Raw genomic sequence first — 25,994 nt, forward strand, 5'->3', positions numbered from 1 at the left:
AAGATTAGTGGAATCTGTGTGGGTTGCTGGACAGGTAGGATGACTGACAGTGAAGGTGAACAGGTGGTCACGTGTCAGGTGACAGAGGAATGTATGAGACTGAGGCAGGAATTCCTTTAACCATAAAGTGGTATATTTACTGGTAGTCTGTGCTGCATCACAAAGGAAACAAATAACATGTATACAATCAAATTCATAATCAAAGATCAAATCATAGCAGTCATTATTAACAATTCACATTACACAATATGTTTCAAGCGTGCGCTCCAAGCCGCGCTCCGCGGTGATAACTATAAACAATAACTGAATGGCCCACTCTCCCGATCACCACAGATCATTCTGATGAAAGGTAAGAGTCGGTGGACTTACGTGGATTCATGGACGCACAGAACTTCTGGATCAGATGGATTTAGGGAAGAGAAAGCAGCGAGACCAGGCGATGGCAATTTCCTCCTTTTATAGAGTTGAGATCTGTAGGACATTTCCACCTGACCTAATTAAAGCGCCCTGGCCCAGCTGAGTAAATGGCAATTAAGTAAAGGAGTATTCCACCAACTCCATGGGCCTTTTCTACAGCCACCCCGGAAATTTGTTAATTTCCACATTCCTCAAAAAGGCTCATTGCTCCCCATCCTCTGTCATCTCAGGGAGAGGAATCAGTCGGGCAACTGGCCGGATATGTCCGGTTCTTCACCTGGATTTCCACTGATCTAACACGACCATCGGTCCCAGGCATGGTCTTAGTTATACGGCCCACCGGCCAGGAGGCTCGAGGCAGCTGAGGGTCCACCATCAGTACTACTTGGCCAGTTTCCAGGCTGGCCATTTCTCTCCGCCATTTCCCTCTGTGCTGTAGACTTGGTAGGTAATCCCGAATGAATCGGGCCCAAAAATGGTCAGCTAAGATTTGGCTGTGTCGCCACCGGCGTCTGCCTACGAGGTTGGTATCAGCACACATGGCTTGAGGAAGTGACACATCTCGGCGTCCCATCAAGAGCATATTCGGTGTAACCGGATCGGGGTCAGCGATGTCTGCAGAGAGAGATCCCAAGGGTTTGGAGTTCAGAATCCCTTCCACCTCTATCAGGACAGTCCTCAAGACCGTTTCAGTGACAGTTTGGTCCCCTAGTACGACTCGTAAGGCCGTCTTTACAGATTTGATCTCTCGCTCCCATGTTCCTCCAAAATGAGGAGCGCCTGGAGGGTTAAATTTGAATGAGATTTGTTGGTCCATCAGCTGATCCTTGAGGCTGGGTTCCATGGCTTGGAAGGCTTCCTCCAACCTGGCTTCTCCTGCCTTGAAGTTCGTACCTCTGTCAACCAGGATCTCGTAGGGTTTCCCCGTCGGGAGATAAACCGCCGTAGGGCCATGAGGAAGGCTTCCGTATCCAAACTCTCCAGTAGGTCCAGGTGGACACATCTGGTTGTCATACACTTGAATAGAATGCCCCAGCGCTTTTCCACACGACGACCTAACTTGATCATCAAGGGGCCGAAGCAATCTACTCCTGTTGACCAGAAGGGTGGTTTAAGGAGGCGCAAACGAGCAGGGGGTAAATCTGCCATTTTGGGCACCGTTGCTCCGGCCCGCCATCTCTGACATTCTACGCAGGCGTATTGGTGCTTACGAATGGCTCCTCGTCCTCCAATTATCCAGTACTTCCGCCTCATCTCCCCATAGACCCTCTCTGGCCCTGGGTGGAGAAGCCTCTCATCATAACTCTTGATGAGGAGCCTGGTAAGAGGGTGTCTGGAGTCGAGGATAATTGGGTGGATAGCATCTGGGTCCAAAACCTCCGCTTGGCGCAGCCTCCTCCGACTCTGATCACTCCAAGGATTGGATCATATTCTGGGGCAAGAGAGAGAAGACGGCTGCCCTTAGCCACTTCCCTACCGGCTTTCAGAGCTTTTAACTCCTCAGGGAAGCTAACTGCTTGTGCTTGCTGGAGGAGTAGTATCTCTGCCGCGAGGGAGGTAGGTATAGAAGCCACCCCATCTGAGGTCTGGTTTGTGGCTGTGATCAGATCCGGCAGTGTTTGGGATTGTGTTAGGTCAGGGAGAGCCGTTGTTGGTTCCGTAGAAATGCTGTAGCATTGGGCAGACTTCCTTAACTCATGAGCTTCAGTCGGTCGCGGAGGGGCCGCACGCCTGGGGGCTGTCGGCCACTCGTTCTCTGGTTGGGACAAGAATGGTGGTCCCAAGCTCCAGCGATGGGGTTTAGCCAATTCCTTAAGGGTTTTACCTCTAGTAATGTCATCAGCAGGATTGTTTATGCTATCAACATACCTCCAGTCCTGGACTTCTGTTAGGTCTTGGATTTCCGCAATGCGAGTCCCGACAAACACCTTATACCTGCAGGACTCCGACTTGAGCCATGTCAATACAGTGGTCGAATCACTCCAGTAGATGATCCTTTGGATTGGCAAGGTGAGCTCGGCTCGCAAGGTAGAGGCCAACTGGGCTCCGGAAAGGGCAGCACTGAGTTCCAGCCTAGGCATTGACAACTGCTTCTTGGGTGCGACCCTGGACCTGGCCATGACAAAGGAGACATGGGTGTGGCCTGCCTTATCCTCCACTCTAAGATAGGAAACCGCCCCATAAGCTCGCTCCGAAGCGTCACAGAACACATGCAGTTCCAGGCATGATCCCAGTTGGTCAACACAGGATGGTACATAACATCTTGGCATTTGGACATCAGAGAGCTCCGTTAACTCAGTTTCCCAACAGATCCATCGTTCCACTAGGTCAGCTGGGTGGATTGGTTCATCCCAGTCCCTCTTGGTCTGCCACAGGTCCTGGACTAAGACTTTGGCCCGTGTTGTGTATGGCAGGATATACCCAAGGGGATCGTATTGACTGGCCAGGGTCCGATAGATGGTGCGCAGAGTGGGGGTTTCGGTACTCGGGGATGAGCGGTGCTTATACCCCAGGGTATCCGGTAGGCAGCTCCACCTCAGTCCTAGAGTGGGCTCTTCTGGGTTAGCACCAGACTGCGTTAGCCATAGTTCACTGCTACTGGACCTAGCTTGTGGCGGGAGGTGCTGGATAACCTCCGCTCTGTTACTAGCCCACTGTCGGACCTCAAATCCCCCTTTGGACAGGAGATTCCGCACTTTATCAAGGAGTGATTTCGCTTCAGCTGTGGATGGGATGCTTTGTAAGCAGTTATCCACATAGAAGGCATTTTCCCCTGAATCCAATACTTCTGGGTCACTGTCTGGATGCTCCCGTGCGTGTCTCTGCAGAGCGTATATGGCACAGCAAGGACTGCAGGTGGTGCCGAATGGGAGTACCTGCCATTCATAGATTGTGGGCTCTGCATCTCGTTCCATATTTCGCCATATGAACCGGAGCAGTGTGGTGTCGGAAGGCAGTAAACGAATCTGATGAAACATGGCTTTGATGTCTCCACTGATGGCTGTAGAGTGCTGCCGGAACCGGAGAAGGACACCGAGCAAGGAAGGACCTAAGGTTGGTCCGGGAGTAGACAGTCATTCAGGCTTTGACCAGCTGCTTGGAATGAACAGTTGAAGACAAGTCTATACTTCCCACCATGTTGCTGGATAACATGGTGAGGGAGATACCAGGATTCACGGAGTGCGTTTCCCTCTTCATGAGCTGTCACTTCAGTGACGTAGCCTGCCTTCACAAGGTTATGAATCTCTCGGTTATGAACTTCTGCAAGCTCAGGATTCTTCACCAGGCGTCGCTCTGTTCCACGCAGTAGTGGGAGTACAGCCCGTGTCGTGGTTGCCAGAGAAGGATGGTTGGGCACCCGTAGCAGTGGGGTTGCATACCTGCGAACGCCATCCATTTCAGTGGTGGTGGTGCTCTTCTCCAGGAGGTCTAATGCATAGGAGTCATTTTTCGAGCGAGTGACATCCTGTAGCTTCCGGTTGGAGAAGGTGTCCATCTTCCATAGCATCTCAACATTCGAAGGAGGTCAGTGGCTGCATCTGGATTGCTTCTGGTGAAGAGGACTTGCTGTGACTGTACAGCTTGGGTGGAGAGAAGTAGATGGGATGGACCTTGCACAGCCCAACCCAAGGATGTATGGACAGCAATGGGTCCTCCTTCTGGTCCAGCTCGTATAGGCTCAGTCGGGGTGACGAGATGTGGGTGGTCTGACCCAATCAGGATAAGTGGTGCTACTCTGGCCAGGTTAGGAAGAGGCAATCCTCGTAGATGAGGATATTGTTTCTGTAGAACACTTACCGGGCAGGAGTGCTCTGCGAGATTCAAGCCATCTGCCGTGAAGGCATTGGTGATGTTATAGGCCACGTCCCTGTTTCCTGAAGGTGAAATGCTAAAGGTTACAGCAGAGCCTTTCATTTGGATAACATCATGTCGCACCGTTCTGAGATTAAGGGTCTCGGGGTCCCTTCCAGGTTAAGCTGACGGGTGGCCGCTGTGAGAATGATTGTTCTTTCTGACCCATCATCTAGAACGGCGAATGTATCAATGCTTCTCCCTTCACTTTGCAGAGTGACCTTGACCACCTTCAACATGACCCTTGGAGATCGGTTCTGCTGGTCGAGATACAGCTCCTTTGCAGCTCCTACCATGAGCATACTCTGCTCCTTCTTTGCTTGGGGAAATAGATCATGCAACACGGTGAGATGGATTTCTTTACAGCGGTTGCAGGGTTTCCTCAATGTGCAGGTCTCCACCTTATGGCTACGGGCACACTTGTAGCATCGCTCGCCTGAAGTGATCCAGGCCTTCAATTGAGTTTGAGTGAGCTTTTTTACTCTGGGGCATGAGCCAAGGAAGTGCCCCTTACTATTGCAATATGGGCAGTAAGGCTGGAATTTGATGTTCTTGCTCTTGAGAGGGTCTTCTTCCCGGGTTCCTCCCCGGCCTCACTATTTAAGTACATGGTAGTGGGATTTGGTCTTTTCTGTCCCTGCTGGCGTTCAAACTCCTTCCTTCCCCCTATGGCTATGGCGGAGATTGTGGCCTGGTGAGCGATGCTCTTCGCCTTTGCCTTCACCTCCAACCATGTGGCCAGGTCTCTGAGAGCATAGGTGCTTCTCGAGCCCTCTTTCAGGATGCCCTTATTCAAACAATGTTCAATGAAACTGTCTCTGAGGTACACTGGAAGTTTGCTGAGAAGCCTGTCCACGTGGGAGCCACATTTAAGCTCGTTCCCGTCTTCTCCTTCAACGGATTGGAGCATCGAGGTCAGGGATTGGACAGCCAGGGAGAATTCTTGGAAGGCAGCATGGTCTCCCATTTTAATTGGAGACGTGTTCAGGATGTTGTTTAGTTCATTCTGGACTAGCTGACGTGGCTCACCATATCTCGCCTTCAGGGCCTGGAGAGCTGTCGTGTATGGTGTTGCGGAGTGCATAAAGGATTGGGCCAGCCTGTATGCACTTGGAAACCGCAAATGATCCATTAGTACTTGGTATTTGTAGCGTTCTGACAGATGACTGTGAATACCCAGTAGACTCTCCAATGCCATTTCCAAAAGGACAAATTCACTCTCCTTTCCATTTTCAAAGTATGGCAGTTTGGGTCTGGGAATTCCATAGGCTGAGGCTACTAGAAGTTTCATAATGTTGGCTCCCTCTTCTGGTTGCGTGAAGGATAAACCCGGGACTTCTGATGAGCCCACTGTGGCCTCATTGGGCCGGTCACCTACTGTCCCAGACCCACCATTTGTGGCAGCCGGAATTGGGCGAGAGCCCTCCGACCTGTTGTTTGAGGACTGGCCTGGCCCTGGATGAAAGGAACGATTTGCCTTGGTTGGTAATTGGCGGAAAGGCGAAGGAGTGATGCTTTGTCCAGATGGAGGAATGCTAACTTGTGTCACTGGCATAGAGGGCGTTGGCGGAGCGGCCCGTCTCCCGTGCTCCGTGTTGGCTGTTGACCCCGGAGCCTCCGAGGACTGTGTGCCATGCTGTACCAGAGGGGCAGATTGGGAAAGAAAGGCAGACAGTTCAGGTCCATGTGGAGGGGTGGTCAGGTCAACTCCCTGTTCGTTCCTCTCCAGGAAGGATGAGACCATCCGTGCCTCCTCTAATTCCCTTCTGGCTTGACGGTGCCGTCGCTGCTGTGCCAGGTCCTTGGCAATGAATTCCCTTTCCTGTAGAGCTCTACGGGCCTGCACATCCAATTGGTGACATCGTTCGTCAGCCTGTCGTTCCTCCTCAATCTGACGCTCAATTTCCTCCAAAGCTAATAGTTTCATCCTCTCTTGTAGGACAGCGTTCTGTGAATTGCTGAGGGCTAGTGAATGGCGGCTGCCATGGCCACTTCCAAAGGGGTATCCACTGGTCGAACTCCCACTCCGTCTAGAGTGCTTCGACGATTTCCCATTAGTTAAGGGGTGAGCGGAGCCTGCCTCTGGAAGCTGGTCGACCTGTGCAGTGGGTGTTACCTCTTCCATAGGTTCCTCACGTAGACCACTTTCCTGCTCCAAAGCAGTTTCCGGTCCTTGGCTCAGAGGGGATGGTTGATGGCTGAAACATACAGTTGATCCATCAACCATCCCCTCTGAGCCAAGGACCGGAAAGGTGCCGTTCCCCTCACAGCTCCGTAGGCAAGCACCACGATCTTGTAGCGGATGCGAGCTTCAACTGGAAGCCAGTGGAGAGAGCGGAGGAGCGGGGTGACGTGAGAGAACTTGGGAAGGTTGAACACTAGACGGGCTGCGGCGTTCTGGATGAGTTGTAGGGGTTTAATGGCACAGGCAGGGAGCCCAGCCAACAGCGAGTTGCAGTAATCCAGACGGGAGATGACAAGTGCCTGGATTAGGACCTGCGCCGCTTCCTGTGTGAGGCAGGGTCGTACTCTGCGGATGTTGTAGAGCATGAACCTACAGGAACGGGCCACCGCCTTGATGTTAGTTGAGAACGACAGGGTGTTGTCCAGGATCACGCCAAGGTTCTTAGCGCTCTGGGAGGAGGACACAATGGAGTTGTCAACCGTGATGGCGAGATCATGGAACGGGCAGTCCTTCCCGGGAGGAAGAGCAGCTCCGTCTTGCCAGAAGTTCAGCTTGAGGTGGTGATCCGTCATCCACACTGATATGTCTGCCAGACATGCAGAGATGCAATTCGCCACCTGGTCATCAGAAGGGGGAAAGGAGAAGATTAATTGTGTGTCGTCTGCATAGCAATGATAGGAGAGACCATGTGAGGTTATGACAGAGCCAAGTGACTTGGTGTATAGCGAGAATAGGAGAGGGCCTAGAACAGAGCCCTGGGGACACCAGTGGTGAGAGCGCGTGGTGAGGAGACAGATTCTCGCCACGCCACCTGGTAGGAGCGACCTGTCAGGTAGGACGCAATCCAAGCGTGGGCCGCGCCGGAGATGCCCAACTCGGAGAGGGTGGAGAGGAGGATCTGATGGTTCACAGTATCGAAGGCAGCCGATAGGTCTAGAAGGATGAGAGCAGAGGAGAGAGAGTTAGCTTTAGCGGTGCGGAGCGCCTCCGTGATACAGAGAAGAGCAGTCTCAGTTGAATGACTAGTCTTGAAACCTGACTGATTTGGATCAAGAAGGTCATTCTGAGAGAGATAGCGGGAGAGCTGACCAAGAACGGCACGTTCAAGAGTTTTGGAGAGAAAAGAAAGAAGGGATACTGGTCTGTAGTTGTTGACATCGGAGGGATCGAGTGTAGGTTTTTTCAGAAGGGGTGCAACTCTCGCTCTCTTGAAGACGGAAGGGACGTAGCCAGCGGTCAGGGATAAGTTGATGAGCGAGGTGAGGTAAGGGAGAAGGTCTCCGGAAATGGTCTGGAGAAGAGAGGAGGGGATAGGGTCGAGCGAGCAGGTTGTTGGGCGGCCGGCCGTCACAAGACGCGAGATTTCATCTGGAGAGAGAGGGGAGAAAGAGGTCAGAGCACAGGGTAGGGCAGTGTGAGCAGAACCAGCGGTGTCGTTAGACTTAGCAAACGAGGATCGGATGTCGTCGACCTTCTTTTCAAAATGGTTGACGAAGTCATCTGCAGAGAGGGAGGAGGTGGGGGGAGGGGGAGGAGGATTCAGGAGGGAGGAGAAGGTGGCAAAGAGCTTCCTAGGGTTAGAGGCAGATGCTTGGAATTTAGAGTGGTAGAAAGTGGCTTTAGCAGCAGAGACAGAGGAGGAAAATGTAGAGAGGAGGGAGTGAAAGGATGCCAGGTCCGCAGGGAGGAGAGTTTTCCTCCATTTCCGCTCGGCTGCCCGGAGCCCTGTTCTGTGAGCTCGCAATGAGTCGTCAAGCCACGGAGCGGGAGGGGAGGACCGAGCCGGCCTGGAAGATAGGGGACATAGAGAGTCAAAGGATGCAGAAAGGGAGGAGAGGAGGGTTGAGGAGGCAGAATCAGGAGATAGGTTGGAGAAGGTTTGAGCAGAGGGAAGAGATGATAGGATGGAAGAGGAGAGAGTAGCGGGGGAGAGAGAGCGAAGGTTGGGATGGCGCGATACCATCCGAGTAGGGGCATTGTGGGAAGTGTTGGATGAGAGCGAGAGGGAAAAGGATACAAGGTAGTGGTCGGAGACTTGGAGGGGAGTTGCAATGAGGTTAGTGGAAGAACAGCATCTAGTAAAGATGAGGTCGAGCGTATTGCCTGCCTTGTGAGTAGGGGGGAAGGTGAGAGGGTGAGGTCAAAAGAGGAGAGGAGTGGAAAGAAGGAGGCAGAGAGGAATGAGTCAAAGGTAGACGTGGGGAGGTTAAAGTCGCCCAGAACTGTGAGAGGTGAGCCGTCCTCAGGAAAGGAGCTTATCAAGGCATCAAGCTCATTGATGAACTCTCCGAGGGGACCTGGAGGGCGATAAATGATAAGGATGTTAAGCTTGAAAGGGCTGGTAACTGTGACAGCATGAAATTCAAAGGAGGCGATAGACAGATGGGTAAGGGGAGAAAGAGAGAATGACCACTTGGGAGAGATAAGGATCCCGATGCCACCACCCCGCTGACCAGAAGCTCTCGGGGTGTGCGAGAACACGTGGGCGGACGAAGAGAGAGCAGTAGGAGTAGCAGTGTTATCTGTGGTGATCCATGTTTCTGTCAGTGCCAAGAAGTCGAGGGACTGGAGGGAGGCATAGGCTGAGATGAACTCTGCCTTGTTGGCTGCAGATCGGCAGTTCCAGAGGCTACCGGAGACCTGGAACTCCACGTGGGTCGTGCGCGCTGGGACCACCAGATTAGGGTGGCAGCGGCCACGCGGTGTGGAGCGTTTGTATGGTCTGTGCAGAGAGGAGAGAACAGGGATAGACAAACACATAGTTGACAGGCTACAGAAGAGGCTACGCTAATGCAAGGAGATTGGAATGACAAGTGGACTACACGTCTCGAATGTTCAGAAAGTTAAGCTTACGTAGCAAGAATCTTATTGACTAAAATTATTAAAATGATACAGTACTGCTGAAGTAGGCTAGCTGGCAGTGGCTGCGTTGTTGACTTTGTAGGCTAGCTGGCAGTGGCTGCGTTGTTGACACTACACTAATCAAGTCGTTCCGTTGAGTGTAATAGTTTCTACAGTGCTGCTATTCGGGGGCTAGCTGGCTAGCTAGCAGTGTTGATTACGTTACGTTGCGTTAAAAGAACGACAATAGCTGGCTAGCTAACCTAGAAAATCGGTCTAGACTACACAATTATCTTTGATACACAGACGGCTATGTAGCTAGCTATGTAGCTAGCTACGATCAAACAAATCAAACCGTTGTGCTGTAATGAAATGAAATGAAAAATGTGATACTACCTGTGGAGCGAAGCGGAATGCGACCGGGTTGTTGAGTGCGGAAGTTCTATTCAGTAGACGTTGGCTAGCTGTTGGCTAGCTAGCAGTGTCTCCTACGTTAAGGACGACAAATAGCTGGCTAGCTAACCTCGGTAAATTAAGATAATCACTCTAAGACTACACGCTCTAAACTACACAATTATCTTGGATACGAAGACAACAAAGACAACTATGTAGCTAGCTAACACTACACTAATCAAGTCGTTCAGTTGAGTGTAATAGTTTCTACAGTGCTGCTATTCGGTAGACGGTGGACGTTTGCTAGCTGGCTAGCGGCTGGGCAGATAGCAGTGTAGACTACGTTAGGACGACAAATACGAAGTTGCAATAGAAGTGCTGACTGTTTCACTTTGTTGTCCTCTTTCTTTTCCTTTTTCTTCTGTCCTTCTTTTGTCCTTATTTTGTCTTCCTTTCTTCTGTTAACTAGATATTTTTTGTTGTTATTCTTTGTAAGCTAGCTAGCTTCTTCCAGGAGAGTCCCTAGCAACTGCTTAGCAACAAGTAAACAATTCTGCTAGCAATTCAGCTAGCTAAGATAACTGTAAAATTTTATGAAAAATAGATAATTTTTCAAAAGCCTGTCTTTTTTGGTTTGTTCCTTGTTTTGTCTTCTATTGAGTCTTGCAGTTTTCTCTTGATTTTTTCGATGTACTTCACTCTAAAAAAACATTTAAATCTCAATATATACAGGAGCTCATTTTTACATTTACAGAAAAGTGTTCCCATAGTGAGAAGTTATTCTACATTATTATACATGTCACATGTATTGTTTTGTGCAATACGAGTACTGTACTTCAAATGATCTGTGTATGACCATTTTGTTGAAATGAAACACTAAATTGACTCTGTGCTGACTCACTTGGTATTTTTTGTGTCATTGCAGGGACTGAGTTTCCCTTCTGTCAGTCGAACCAAAATTCTTGAATCAACACATGGATTTTATATAATAATAAACCTCAATGGCTCCATATTGTTAGGTACTTGAGTCAGTGATAGTAAAAATAACCACAGTCAAGCCCATCTCTATCATGTCATGTTTCTGTGTACAGCAAAGAGTTTCTTATATAAACCTTTTCTGTTCAATTTGTGTTTACAGTCTGCAGTCAGTCGATGCAGAAAAAAAGTAGTATCTGGTCAATTTCCACAAGCGCGTGGCTAAACTTCTCAGCTGTTTTGGTTCAACCAATCATTAGAGTGTTTTTGTTTGACCCACGCCAACATGACCAAAGCCATGACTGAAACAGGAATTAATTTACCCTGGATATTCACAAAAAAAGTGTGATATTTGAGGCTCTCTGTCACTAAGTGATTGAACAATGTACACCTGGGTTGGGCTCAATTTGAATTGAAGGCAATCCTTTCAGGGAGTAACCTGAAATTCCAATTCAATGTTTGAAAAAACAGCATATATTTTCCATTACTTCTCAAACTGAAAATGAGAAGCCATTTATTCCAAAAATAATACAAAAAATATATATTTTAAATTCAAATCCCTTCCTGAATTGACTGACTGCAATTCAAATTGAGCCCAACCCTGTTGTACACACATAATGTTATGATTTCAGTTTGTGAGTGTGTGATATGGGGATTAGAATAGATGTTTATTTCGACATTATAACATTTACATTTAAGTCATTTAGCAGACGCTCTTATCCAGAGTGACTTACAAATTGGTGCATTCACCTTAGACATCCAGTGGAACAGCCACTTTACAATAGTGCATCTAAATCTTTTAAGGGGGGGGGGGGGGGGTGAGAAGGATTACTTTATCCTATCCTAGGTATTCCTTAAAGAGGTGGGGTTATAAAGAAAACCTTTCATAAACAATGGCAAAGCTGCCATGTTGATCTGAGCCTTGCTGTTGGAAAACCACATTGGTTCGCAGATACGCCTCCCCCTGACTTAACTCATCGACGTTCGTCAACTTATATCAGTGGTGCTGCTTGTGGCAACATCATCTCGCTGAATCTACCTTTAAAATATGAAGTCAATTTATACACCACCAAACTTAGTTGGAAGTGTTTTTGAGAAAGATGCGGCTTGCAGTGCAACCATTCATTTAAAGTCTCCCAGTTTTCACCACACACAGTAGGTGGCAGCAAAACAACTTTTTGGTGCAGTCCAACTTGAAGAAGTAAACAGAAGGGAAAATCTGTACTGGAGATAGTGTCATATAATGGAAACAGAAGGGAGGCGGTTATGTTGTTTAGGGTGAGATTAGGGCGTACTGGATTAAATTGATAGGGAAACACATTATTTTGTGAAATGTATGATGTAAAAAAGGAGAGGTGTTTGACAGGGTCAATCTAATTTTATTGGTCACATTCACATACTTTGCAGATGTTGGTGCAGGTGTAGCTCCAATAGTGAAAGAGTCTAACAATTAACAACGATACAAAAAAAATCTAAAAGTAAAAGAATGGAATTAAGAAATATATAAATATTAGGATGACCAGTGTCGGAGTGGCATTGACTAAAATACAGTAAAATAGAATACAGTATATACATATGAAATGAGTAAATCTGAACGTAAACATTATTAAAGAGACCAGTGATTCCATATATATGCTTTGATGCACCTGTACTGACCTCGCCTTCTGGATCGTAGCGGGGTGAACAGGACGTGGCTCGGGTGGTTGATGTCCTTGATGATCTTTTTGCCCTTCCTGTGACATTGGGTGCTGCTGTTATTGTACTGGAGGGCAGGCAGTGTGCCCCCAGTGGTGCGTTGGGCAGACCGCACCACCCTCTGGAGAGCCCTGTGGTTATGGGCGATGCAGTTGCCGTACCAGACGGTGATACAGCCCGACAGCATGCTCTCAATTAGGCATCTGTAAAAGTTGAGGGTATTAGGTGCCAAGCCAAATTTCTTCAGCCTTCTGAGGTTGAAGAGGCGCTGTTGCGCCTTCTTCACCACACTATATGTGTGGGTGGACCATTTCAGATTGTCAGTGATGTATACGGCGAAGAACTTGAAACTTTTCACCTTCTCCACTGCAGTCCCATTTTGGGTGGGGGTGATGGAAGTAGGAAGGTTTGTAGGGAATTATTTTATTTTATTATAAATGTAGGGTTAGTTAAGATAGCATAGTGGAATAGATGTCGTAACGGTCTCACACTCCAGTACAGTAGGTGGCGGTGTATGCACATGGCAGTTGGTTGCGATTCTCCAATAAAACTTAAAGAAAAAAAGAAAACAGAACTGAAAAGCCTTTTTGTTGTTATTATTTTGACATTTATTAACTAACACCCTGGAACTCAAAATATGATCAATTTAAGTTCACCGCATCGCGTTGGAAACAGGACTGGGTTGATAGATGTTATCTAGGTAACGCTAGCTAGCTGTTAACGGCTAACGTTAGCCAACAATGGATAACTGTATGGTTTTTCACACGCAAATAGCCTCCGTCGTGGAGGTGCTAGCGAATGCAGCCGTGGCAGAGATATGTAAACTCGTAGACGACGACTATGCAGTGTTTCGTTTGGAAATAACTCAAAGCCAGAAAGAAAACAGGGCTTTGCGGAGGAAACTACAGCTGCTGGAACTGAAGGTGGCACGGGAGCGCGCAGAGAGGACAATGCAAGAGCGCGTCCTCGGCAGTCGTCCCAGTAGTGTCAAGATCCTCGACCGATACAGAGCGATGGCAAGAGGTAAATGTAGCAGGAGACTGTGGGACCTGTCGCCCCCTTCCCCTCTGCACTTGTGTGGCTATAGATGTGTCAACCCCACCTATCTTGGTCAGTTTTAGGATGGTATGCAATAATTCCCCTGATTACTTAGTTATCTTGCGCACAGACACAATATCATATTCTAACCAGATTCTTGATTTACTGCATTTACTATTATTTACTCAATGAAAACATGCTTGGAACATAATACATTTAACTATAAATAGTATATCAATAAGTTATGAGAAGCATTACCTTACATCCTTGCCAATTCTAGACAGTGTCAAAACGGTCAATAGTATACAATATAGTGTTGAACATTAGCTAACCTGACCACCTCTTCCCCCCCCAATCACTCTCTCAGGTGAAGGACATCTCACTGGAGGCTACAGGAGCTTTGTGAAGCCAGCGGGACACAATACAAGGAGTGATGACCAACCAATCACTGTTGATGAGGGGAGTGGAACCTCAACCCAGAACATTATCATGATAGAGGTTAGTGTAATAGTGTTATGTAAAAAATTATAATTACTTTGTAAGTCAAATGTGGACGGTTTATTCCAAAGGCTCCCCTCAGCTATTCACTTGCTTACATTTACATCCTAATTTATTTGCCATAGGAGAGCTTGTGAGACTTCCCTTTGACATTGTTATCAATTCAACCCATGTACTGATAGTAATGTCCTCTCTTCTTGTGTCAGCCTGCAGGTGCAGAGGCTGCAGACCCTGGAGTCAAACTGGAGAGGTCTGGAGGAGAGGAGGACCCGCGGTACAGCAGAGACATCCAGACTGGAGCAGCATCTGGAGTGGTGCCCCCTGTAGCCACGGAGGACCTCACCACCGCCGCTGTGCTCCAGGCCAGGAACCGTTGCAGCATCACGGAGGTCAGTCGAACGCTCTCCGACACAAAGGCTTTAACTGTAACACACAGGCTCTTACACACACAATATGATCAGAGCCAAAGAGACGAGGGCCACCAGTCTGACCTCCTGATCCTGGTTTCTACTACTTACTGGTGATTCACTAGAGCCAGAGGATGGTTTATTCCCGTGGAGATGGTGATGCGTTAGACACTAGTGGTGATGATCCATCTAGTTCTTACGCTACAGAGATGGTCCCTGGAAACATATCCTTGGGTTTAGAGACACAGACCGATCTGTCTAGAGGGGACTGGAACTGGTACATTTCTGTATGGACCTCACTTAGTACACAGGGGCATTGTCATGCTGAAACAGGAAAGGGCCTTCCCCAAACCGTTACCACAAAGTTGGAAGCACAGAATCATCTTGAATGTCATTGTATGCTGTAGCGTTAAGATATCCCTTCACTGAAACTAAGGGGCCTAGCCCGAACCTTGAAAAAAAATAGTCCCTGACCATTATTCCTCCTCCACCAAACTTTACAGTCGGCACTATGCATTTGGGCAGGTAGTGTTCTCCTGGCATCCGCCAAACCCAGATTCGTCTGTCGGAGTGCCAGATGGTGAAGCGTGATTCATCACTCCAGAGAACGTGTTTCCACTGCTCTAGAGTCCAATGGCGGCGAGCTTTACACCACTCCAGTTGACACTTGGCATTACCCATGGTGATCTTAGGCTTGTCTGCGGCTGCTCGGCCATGGAAACCCATTTCCAGACAAACAGTTCTTGGGTAGATGTTGCTTCTAGAGGCAGTTTGGAACTCGGTAGTGAGTGTTGCAACTCGCTGCTGTTGCTTGTAAACATTTCTACTTCACAATAACAGCACTTACAGTCGACCGGGAGGCTCTAGCAGAGCACTCTTACGTAGGTGTCATAACTAGCCATAAAATAACACAAAACATGTCTCAACAGGTTAAATATGTGTTATGACCATATTATTACAGGTTATGACCGTGTCAAGTGAAGTGTTAACAAAAATCCTTCTTTACCTTGTCTCCTCCACTTCATCTACACTGATTGAAGTGGATTGAACAAGTGCCATCAATAAGGAATCATAGCGTTCACCTGCATTCACCTGGTCAGTTTGTGTCATGGAGAGAGCAGGTGTTCATAATGTTTGGTAATACACTCAGTGTATAAGGCACGTAAAGCCTAAAAGTCTGTTTCATATAGTGTTTGTACTGTGTATCTGATGTTCGCAAAGTTTCCAGAGACACTTTTTTTAATGAGAAAATTAATGCAGTTCATTAACTTCAGGCAGATATTTTTTGTTGAGACACGACAAGTATGTGTGGTTTTCATGTGGTGTATTTAAAACTTGTTTGTTCAATGAACACAAAGTGGGACTTTTCATTCTAAGACTTTGATTGAGACTCGCGTTAGCATACATCACATCTGATCTTACCCTATTCTGTAAACGCACAACAGTGCTTTATAACCAATATACACTTAGTCCACAAAAAAATGAGGAAAACCTGCTATTTCCATGACATGGAATGACCAGGTGAATGCAGGTAAAAAGCTATGATCCCTTATTGATGTCACCTATTAAATCCACTTCAATCGGTGTAAATGAAGGGGAGGAGACAGGTTAAAAAATATTTTTAAGCATTGAGACAATTGAGACATGGATTGTGTATGTGTGGATGGGCAAGACAAAATATTTAAGTGCCCCTGTATGGGGTATGGTAGTAGGTGCCAGGTGCACCCGGTTTGATTGTGTCAAGAACTGCAACGCTGCTTGATTTTTCACGCGTGTATCAAGAATGGAACACCACCCAAAAGGACATCCAGCCAACTTGAAGCATTGGAGTCAACATGGGCCAGCAACCCTGTGGAACACTTTCGACACCTTGAAGATTCCATGCTCCGATGAATTGTATTTGGAAGGTGTTCCTAATGGTTTGTACACTCAGTGAACACTCACCAAATATACCTACAAATACCCATACACTATACACTAGTCAGGTTTGTTTGTCTGATGATTACTTGACTTATCATTGCTGACCTTTTACCCACAACATCATATTTATGTCCACCATGACGGGTTTAACATCAATGAAGTCATTCTGTAACTACAGTATAGGACTCAAACATAGTGGGGATGGGTAAACACTCCATGTTTAAAGTGTTTATTATCTGTGTGCATGTACGTACCTGAGGGAGTGTATGTCTGTGTAATCTGTATCACCTTTATCTTCCAGGAGAAGGGTCCAGAGGTGCTGCTGGTGAAGGAGGAGGGGTGTGAGGAGGTTCTGGGGAACATGGTCATGGAGGACAACCAGACTACACCTCCTTCTGAACCCACAGAGGAAACAGCTGAGAAGCACAGGACCACACACAGTCTCACTGAGGTGAGCCCACTGAACTACTGGCTGAATGGTATTAGGTCAAGGCCCATATCCACAAAGCCTCTCAGAGTAGGAGTGCTGATCTAGGATCAGTTTAGCCTTTTAGATCATAATGAATAACATATGTAAAGATCCTAGATCTGCACTCCTACTCTGAGAATCTTTGTGGTTACGGGCCCAGGTCTTGACCATACCGTTGAATTATAAAACTATTAAAGAGTGTCAAGTAATCAAATTAACTAAAATGTTTGCATACTGTAGTTCTCAAAGCAATCCATTACTGCCCAATCGTAATCACTCTTCTTTCACCCCAGCTGACAAACTAACCCTGATTCAGATGACCATCCTACCCATGCTCCAAAGCAGGGTGCTGATATCAGGTTTCTTGATCCAACATCCTCTCACTCTGTATCTCTTACAGTCAGTAGACATGGAGGATGGGAAGCCTGATCTAATGCTGGTCAAAGAGGAGACAATAGAAGACGAACCAGAGAGCATTGATCTGCTGAGTGGACTAAAGATGGGGGAGCAAGGTAAGGGAGAAATACATATAGCCTCCATACAGTAATACATCTTCAATGGGGATAGTGATACATATAGCCTCCATACAGTAATACATCTTCAATGGGGATAGTGATACATATAGCCTCCATACAGTAATACATCTTCAATGGGGATAGTGATGCACCTGGCTATGTGTTCTTATTTTTCTTCATTCATAAAATGATATCAATACAACTTGTGTTTACATACAAAAACACACAATGTATTAACTGGACCTGGTAATTGATTAAAGAAAATCCATATGTAGAGTTCTCTGCCATGTTTATAAAGTCTATTTTGTAACCTCTTCCTGCAGGTGGTTGGCTGGAGGCTAACAGAGGAGACTGGGTGGCCATCTTGGATTCCCAGACTCAGACGGGTGCAGCCAAGGGCCCCGGGGATGAAAACATTGAGCAGGCCAGGACCAGAGGCGACATGGCTGAGGTCAGTGGCTGGGACCGCATCCTCAACTCTGGGCTGGGGAATACAACTGTTAACCACAACCAGAAACAGACAATGGAACACAAAACAACATCCTAATTTAGTCTCCATGACAACAGACTGGCTGAGACCAGGGCGAGGCGTAGAATTTGTCTGCAGGGTCGGGGAGGTGTTCCTATGTGGTGGGAGAGAACAGACACAGACTTGTTTAGCGATGCTCCGTCCTGCTCCTATAGTTGTGATTCAGAGAGACTGATGGCACCTCAGGTTAACCCCCTAACAGGTGCTGCCTTCAGCCTGCCTTCTATAGGATCTATCAATTGGAACATGGTCCCTGCGACAACACAGACACTCCCTGTCCTTCGTCCTCATCACACCTTCCCAATGTTAAACCAAACCTCAGACAATGCCAGGGCCTCAACACTAAATGGCTACACAAGCCCATTGACAAATGAGAGTAGTTGAGACGGAACAGGTGGAGATCCACCAGAGGATACACACGGAGGAGAAACCGTTCAGCTGCCACTTGTGCCGGGCCAGTTCCTCCCACTCATCTAGCCTGTAGAGGCACCAGAGGGTCCACACAGGGGAGAAATCCTACAGCTGCCCCCAGTGTGAGAATCAAATCAAATGTATTTATGAAACCCTTTTTACATTAGCAGATGTGACTAAGTACTTATACAGAAACTCAGCCTAAAACCCCAGGGTTTAGAGCTTGAGGTAGTCACCTCATACAAGTACTTGGTAGTATGGCTAGATGGTGCACTGTCCTCCTCTCAGCACATATCAAAGCTGCAGGCTAAAGTTAAATATAGACTTGGTTTCCTTTATCGTAATCACTCTTTTTTCACCCCAGCTGCCAAACTAACCCTGATTCAGATGACCATCCTACCCATGCTAGATTACGGAGACATAATTTATAGATCGGCAGGTAAGGGTGCTCTCGAGCGGCTAGATGTTCTTTACCAGTCGGCCATCAGATTTGCCACTAATGCTCCTTATAGGACACATCACTGCACTCTATATTCCTCTGTAAACTAGTCATCTCTGTTTACCCGTTGCAAGACCCACTCGTTGATGCTTATTTTTAAAACCCTCTTTAGGCCTCACGCCCCCCTATCTGAGGTATCTACTGCAGCCCTCATCCTCCACATACAACACCCGTTCTGCCAGCCATTCTGTTAAAGGTCCTCAAAGCACACACATCCCTGAGTCACTCCTCTTTTCAGTTCGCTGCAGCTAGCGTCTGGAACGAGCTGCAACAAACACTCAAACGGGACAGTTTTATCTCAATCTCTTCATTCAAAGACTCAATAATGGACACTCTTACTGACAGTTGTGGCTGCTTTGTGTGGTGTATTGTTGTCTTTACCTTCTTGCCCTTTGTGCTGTTGTCTGTGTCCAATAATGTTTGAACCATGTTTTGTGCTGCTACCATGTTGTGTTGTAGCGGTATTTATTAGAGAGGGGTAAAGAAAGATTTTGTTCGGGCGCCAGGCAGGTATTAACCCTGCCGAAAGGAAAAGAGTAGAATAGAGAGAGTACCACTACCAGACCCACACACATCAGCAGAAGAGACTGCCTAGAGTGTAGCCTGTTTACCAGATAGCCAGTGGAGAGAAAAGAGAATACACACCACATAAAACCCACATCACAGCACAGGGGTAACCCCAACAATAATACTAATAATGGCAGAGCAATTCAACAGCAACTTCATACAAGAACGAACCCAGTCATCAACAGAGGATTTGCAATCATCTGTATTATTTTCAAGTGGATGAGTGCAGAGGGTATAAATGTGGGGGGTGTTCATCGACACAAAGCCCTTAAAAATGTCACAGTCTTCTTGGCCACATGTCATTAGTACACCTCACCTCAATACAGTTCACATAATACACAACTTGCAAGCAACCTCCCTTCTAACTAAAATGTCCATCAAAATACTTCTGACAGGGCAATAATAGTCCAGCTCTAATGAACTTCAATGGGAAGTGCATTTGAAAAATAGAGAGTCTGTTGCAGGGTAAAGCACTGGAACGAGAGGGAAGAGAAAGAGGAAAAAAGAAATATTAGCTGTGGTCTTCAGGCCTGCGGGTGTACTGTCTGACTGTCCGATGGTTTGTATGTTAAAGCTTCGCAACAATGTTGCTACTAATCCATGCGATCCATAACGGGCGCGTCCCAAACAAAAACAACCACGATCTAAAGCGATCACACCGATGATTGAGTTTTAAATACTTTATAAACTACAAACGCTGACAACAAAACTTCTACAGCACACACAATCAAACTGTCGCGCCACCCAAGAGCCCCTCCCCAAAGAGCTGAAAGAGCTCTCTTTATTTCCTCCTTCCTTACTGCTCATGCGCTCTTAAAGTGGCAGTGCACGGTGAAGGCTCCGTGCAGATTTCGCCACAGTGTTGCTACCATGTTTTGTTTCTACCATGCTGTGTTGTCATGTGTTGCTGCCTTGCTATGGTGTTGTCTTAGGTCTCTGTTTATGTAGTGTTGCTTCTCTTGTTGTGATGTGTGTTTTGTCGTATATTTATATTCTATTTATTTTTAATCCCAGGCCCGTCCCCGCAGGAGGCCTTTTTGCGTTTTGGTAGGTCGTCATTGTAAATAAGAATTTGTTCTTAACTGACTCGCTTAGTTAAATAAAGATTAAAAAAATAAAAAATAAAAAATAATTGTATTTAATTTAAAATAAAAGCCAGGAACTTAGGAAGAAACCTAGAGGAACCATGGCCTGAGGAGTAGGCAGTCCTCTTCAGGCTGTGCCAGGTGGAGATAAGAGTACACAGCCATTAAGGCCAGATCGTTCTTCAAGATGTTCAAACATTCAAATCAAAGTTTATTTGTCACGTGTGCCAAATACAACAGGTGTAGACCTTACAGTGAAATGCTTACTTACAGGCTCTAACCAATAGTGCAAAAACGGTATTAGGTGAACAATAGGTAAGTAAAGAAATAAAAACAACAGTAAAAAGACAGTGAAAAACAGTAGCGAGGCTATATACAGTAGCGAGCCTATAAAAGTTACGAGGCTACTTACAGACATCGGTTAGTCAGGCTGATTGAGGTAGTATGTACATGTAGATATAGTTAAAGTGACTATGCATATATGATGAACAGAGAGTAGCAGTAGTGTAAAGAGGGGTTGGCGGGTGGTTGATGGCGGGACACAATGCAGATAGCCTGGTTAGGTAATGTGTGGGAGCACTCGTAGGTCGGGTCAATTGAGGCAGTATGTACATATGTACATGAATGTATAGTTAAAGTGACTGTGCATATATGATAAACAGAGAGTAGCAGCAGCATAAAAGAGGGGTTGGGGGGTGCACACAATGCAAATAGTCTGGGTAGCCGTTTGATTACCTGTTGAGGAGTCTTATGGTTTGGGGGTAAAGACTGTTGAGAAGCTTTTTTGTCCTAGACTTGGCACTCTAGTACTGCTTGCCATGCGGTAGTAGAGAGAACAGTCTATGACTGGGGTGGCTGGGATTTTTGACAATTTTTAGGGCCTTCCTCTGACACCGCCTGGTGTAGAGGTCCTGGATGGCAGGCGGGCTTAGCCCCATGTGATGTACTGGGCTGTACGCACTACCCTCTGTCGTGCCTTGCGGTCGGAGGCCGAGCAATTGCCGTACCAGGCAGTGATGCAACCAGCAGGATCTCTCGATGTTGCAGCTGTGGAACATTTTGAGAATCTCAGGACCCATGCCAAATCTCTTTAATTTCCTGAGGGGGAATAGGCTTTGTCGTGCCCCCTTCATAACGGTCTTGGTGTGCTTGGACCTTTCTAGTTTGTTGTGATGTGGACACCAAGGAACATGAAGCTCTCAACCTGCTCCACTACAGCCCCGTCAATGAGAATGGGGGCGTACTTGGTCCTCCTTTTCCTGTAGTCCACAATAATCTCCTTAGTCTTGGTTATGTTGAGGGATAGGTTGTTATTCTGGCACCACCCGGCCAGGTCTCTGACCTACTCCCTATACGCTTTGTCGGTGATCAGGCCTACCACTGTTGTGTCGTCTGCAAACTTAATGGTGTTGGAGTCGTGCCTGGCCATGCAGTTGTGGGTGAACAGGGAGTACAGGTGGGAACTGAGCACGCACCCCTGGGGGGCTCCAGTGTTGCAGATCAGCGTGGCAGATGTGTTGCTACCTACCCTTACCACCTGGGGGCAGCCCATCAGGAAGTCCAGGATCCAGTTGCAGAGGGAGGTGTTGAGTTCCAGGATCCTTAGCTTAATGATGAGCTTTGAGGGTACTATGGTGTTGAACGCTGAGCTATAGTCAATGAATAGCATTCTCACATTAGTGTTCCTTTTGTCCAGATGGGAAAGGGCAGTGTGGAGTGCAATAGAGACTGCATCATCTGTGGATCTGTTTGGGCGGTATGCAAATTAGAGTGGGTCTAGGGTTTCTGGGAAAATGGTGTTGATGTGAGGCATTACCAGCCTTTCAAAGCACTTCATGGCTACGGACGTGAGTGCTACGGGTCTGTAGTCATTTAGGCAGATTGCCTTTGTGTTCTTGGGCACAGGGACTATGGTGGTCTGCTTGAAACATGTTGATATTACAGACTCAATCAGGGACATATTGAAAATGTCAGTGAAGACACCTGCCAGTTGGTCAGCACATGCCCGGAGCACATGTCCTGGTAATCCATCTGGCCCTGCAGCCTTGTGTATATTGACCTGTTTAAAGGTCTTACTCACGTTGGCTACGGAGAGCGTGATCACACAGTCGTCCGGGACAGCTGATGCTCTGACCAGCAGGGTCAAATAATAATCACAGTGGTTGTGCAACAGGTCAGCACCTCAGGATAAAATGTCAGTTGGCTTTTCATAGCCGAGCATTCAGAGGTCGAGACAGCAGGTGCGGGGGATAGTGAGAGAGAGGGTCGAAAACGGCAGGTCCGGGACAGGTTAGCACATCTGGTGAACAGGTCAGGGTTCCATAGCCACAGGCAAAACTGCATGACCAGGTGGACTGGGAAAGGGGACAGCCAGCAGTCATCAGGTGAGGTAGTCCTGAGGCATGGGAGAATTAGAGGGAGCATAATTCATACAGGACAAGAGATAAGACAGGATAATTTCACCAGACAGACTGACCCTAGCACCCCAGCACAGACTATTGCAGCATAGATACTGGAGGTTAAGGTAGGGGGGGGGGGCAGAAAGATCACGTCAGTGACTCAACCCACTCAAGCGACGAACCCCTCCTTGGGGTGGCATGGAAGAGCACTAGTAAGCCAGTGACTCAGCCCCCGTAATAGGGTCAGAGGCAGAGGATCCCAGTGGAGAGAGCAAGGGCAGTTCGTCACTCCAGTGCATTGCCATTCACCTTCACTCCCCTGAGCCAGAGTCATTCGCAGTCATGTGAAATCCATAGAGTAGGGCCTAATTTGTGTATTTACATTGACTGCTTTTCATATATGAACTGTAACTCTGTAAATCTTTTAAAATGTTGCATGTTGTGTTTATGATTTTGTTCAGTATATGTTCCTTTAGGATGATACTGTTTTTTTAATAGTGAGTTGAGGATATTGCCTTAATTCATGTTTACTTGACACAAAGTATTAAAGGTCTTTGTAATGTAATGTTTAACCTTGTACAACATTTTCAAAAATGTATTTTAACAAAGCGAGGGTACCAGATTTACAGATAAATGTAGTGTCACCAAAGTGAGAAAGTTATTATTCTTGTCACGCATCGTTTTGTGCTATGAAAGTACTGTACTTCACGTTATGTGAGTGTATATATACCATTTTGTTGAAATTCAATACAAAAATTGACTGTCTGACTTGGTTATTTTTGTATCATTACAGGGACTGAGTTTCCCTTCTCTCAGTCAAACCTAAACATTTTACTTAGTTCTTGAATCAACACATATGGACAATTTTTATAATGAACTTCAATGGATCCACATTGTTGGGTACTTGAATCACAGTGTTGGGGATGGGCTTTTCATGTTTCTGTGTGTACAGCAAATAATTTCTTATATAAACCTTTATGCTTTTCTGGCCAATTTGTGTTTACAGTCTGCAGACCATGAGGAACTGTTTATATCCGGTGTTGCTGGTGGGAGAGACTGGACCTCTGATGCGGCCGGTCACAAACCCTGGCCCCAGATCAGGACCCTGGATCAGGAGCCGTCACTCTTCCTTCCTGAGTCAGAACCAAGACTGAACCATGAGGGACAGAGACTCCACCACACAGAAGACAACCAGTGGACAGGTGGACTGAACAACCTCAGTCCTGGTGGTCATCAGAGAGACAGAGGCTCCAGTCAGGGATCCAGTCTGCAGTCCAGACCCTCTTCGCATTCTCGGTGCAGGGATGAAGCAGGGCCTGGGGCTGATAGAGATAGACCCTCCTGTTCCTATGATACAAATACCACAGTATCCATGATGAACAGAGCAGGTCACCCTGGGCTTCAGTCTTCACCGAGAGTAATGGGAGACCCCCCTGGTGGGAGTCGAACAGGAAGTCTGTCTTCTCCTTCTCATCTAACCCCTGATGATTGGGTTCATAGAAAGCCTGGACCTGGGTCTAGCCTTCCTCAACTACCTCATGGTTGCCCCACCAATACAGACAGGGTCAGGATGGGTGTTCACCACAAGAAGTATCTAGCTGATAACATGGCACACAATCCCAACAACACTGAAACAATGGCTAGAGGTCAAGGAGGGAGCTCAAAGACTAACCAGATGAGGGTGGTGGCCCCTGCTTCTACCTCCTCTGGTGTCATTTGGTCAAAACGTGGGAGGCCAAACATTAAGACCAATGCTAACAAGCCATACGCCTGCCCCACATGTGGGAAGTGCTTTGCTGAGGCGAACTATGTGAAGATCCACCAGAGGGTCCACACAGGGGAGAAACCGTTCAGCTGTACCCAGTGTCATATGCGCTTCTCAGAGGCTGGCACCCTGAAGAGGCACCAGAGGGTCCACACAGGGGAGAAACCCTACAGCTGCCCTCAGTGTGAGAAAAGGTTCTCCCACCAGCACCATCTGAAGAGGCACCTGAAGGTCCACACATGAGAAAGGCCATTCGCCTTCTCTGAGGTTCTCAGAGAGGAGCTACCTCAGGTCACACCAGCAGAAAAACCATTACACTTCATAACATAAAATGTAACCATTCCCTCCTCAGGGTACAGGAATCACTACTGTAACTCCCTAGTTCCTTAGGGCCACCCATTAGCACATTGTCTTCCCATCATTGGTGTTAGTGCGGTGACATACTGCCAACCTTCACTTTCTATCATTAGCTTTAGTCCTGCCCTCTAACCTCTCATTTCCTATTTGTGTTTTTGATCTTCTCTTCCTCCAAGCTAACCCTAAAATATTTCCACCTCACATTTAATAGTTCTCTCCTTTTGCCCCCCTAACCATGCATGTACTCTTTGAGGGTGTCTCTTTTTCTGAGTTCCTTTTATTTGTGTGTACAGAACATGATTCCTTTCTCATCTTTATCTACCCTCTTATCTTCCTACTTCATGCTGCTCATTGGTTAACTGTCACCGTGGAAGCCCCCATTGGGCCCACCCCCAAGCCACGCAGCAAAGCTCTGGATAGGCTCGGTCAGGTGGACCAGATCCATAGAGCCAATCGGGATGCTTCTTAATCTTCTCTCAAGACAAAGATTCATTTTCATTACTGTCAACAGAAAAGATCCACAGATGCATTTGGAATAACGATAGGGACAGTGTTGAATATTCCTGAATAGAATATTACATCCAGACATTGTGTGATATAAACAGTATAACGCATATATAAGTCTAAAAGGTATATTACATAGTGTTTGCACTGTGTAGGATATATGATGTTCACCAATCCCTATTTCATTACATCCATTTAACTACTTTATTTTTTACCGAGACACTTTTAATGATAATAAATGCAGTTCATCAAGTTAATGCAGATTATTTTGTTGAGACTTGTATGTGTGGTTTTCATATGGTGTATTTCATTTTTTTTTAATGTTTAATAAACACAAACTTATATTGAGACTCTCTCTAGTATACATCACATCTGATCTCACCCTATTCTACATACCGACAGCTTATATACACTTACTAAATATACCTACACAAACACCTATTGTACAAATAATTTAGTCAGGTTTGTCTGATGAAATTTGATTTATTATTACTTATATTTTACCCATATTTATGTCCACCATGATGGGTTTATCAACAATGAAGTCATTCTATAACTACAGTATAGGACTCAAACATAGTCAGCCTGGTCTCAGAGAAAAACATGATGTTTTACTAAAATCCATGCCACTCCATTTAGCATGATATGTTACTTTAGATTAGGGATATGGTTA

At 46.7% G+C, this 25,994-nt stretch overlaps 2 protein-coding genes across 3 annotated transcripts in view; both read left to right on the forward strand.

The window, feature by feature from the left end:
* The window catches only part of LOC124001608, a 26,635-nt gene extending 972 nt beyond the window's left edge, over positions 1-25,663 (forward strand). Inside the window, exons 1-7 of one of the 2 annotated variants that reach the window (XM_046308551.1) lie at positions 12,904-13,381; positions 13,764-13,894; positions 14,101-14,283; positions 16,523-16,672; positions 17,091-17,202; positions 17,529-17,656; positions 23,702-25,663. In XM_046308551.1, coding sequence (XP_046164507.1) covers positions 13,099-13,381; positions 13,764-13,894; positions 14,101-14,283; positions 16,523-16,672; positions 17,091-17,202; positions 17,529-17,656; positions 23,702-24,703 — 1,989 coding nt within the window. In that variant the 5' untranslated portion in view covers positions 12,904-13,098 and the 3' untranslated portion in view covers positions 24,704-25,663. Of the gene's footprint in view, positions 1-12,903; positions 13,382-13,763; positions 13,895-14,100; positions 14,284-16,522; positions 16,673-17,090; positions 17,203-17,528; positions 17,657-23,701 lie in introns of those variants that run through there. The other variant, XM_046308550.1, reaches the window with a different exon arrangement.
* LOC124001614 (gastrula zinc finger protein 5-1-like) overlaps positions 1-25,994 on the forward strand; it is a 532,153-nt gene that overhangs the window by 14,115 nt on the left and 492,044 nt on the right. The window lies entirely within an intron of this gene.

The sequence above is a fragment of the Oncorhynchus gorbuscha genome, linkage group LG17, assembly GCF_021184085.1.
Source record: "Oncorhynchus gorbuscha isolate QuinsamMale2020 ecotype Even-year linkage group LG17, OgorEven_v1.0, whole genome shotgun sequence".
Classification (NCBI taxonomy): domain Eukaryota; kingdom Metazoa; phylum Chordata; class Actinopteri; order Salmoniformes; family Salmonidae; genus Oncorhynchus; species Oncorhynchus gorbuscha.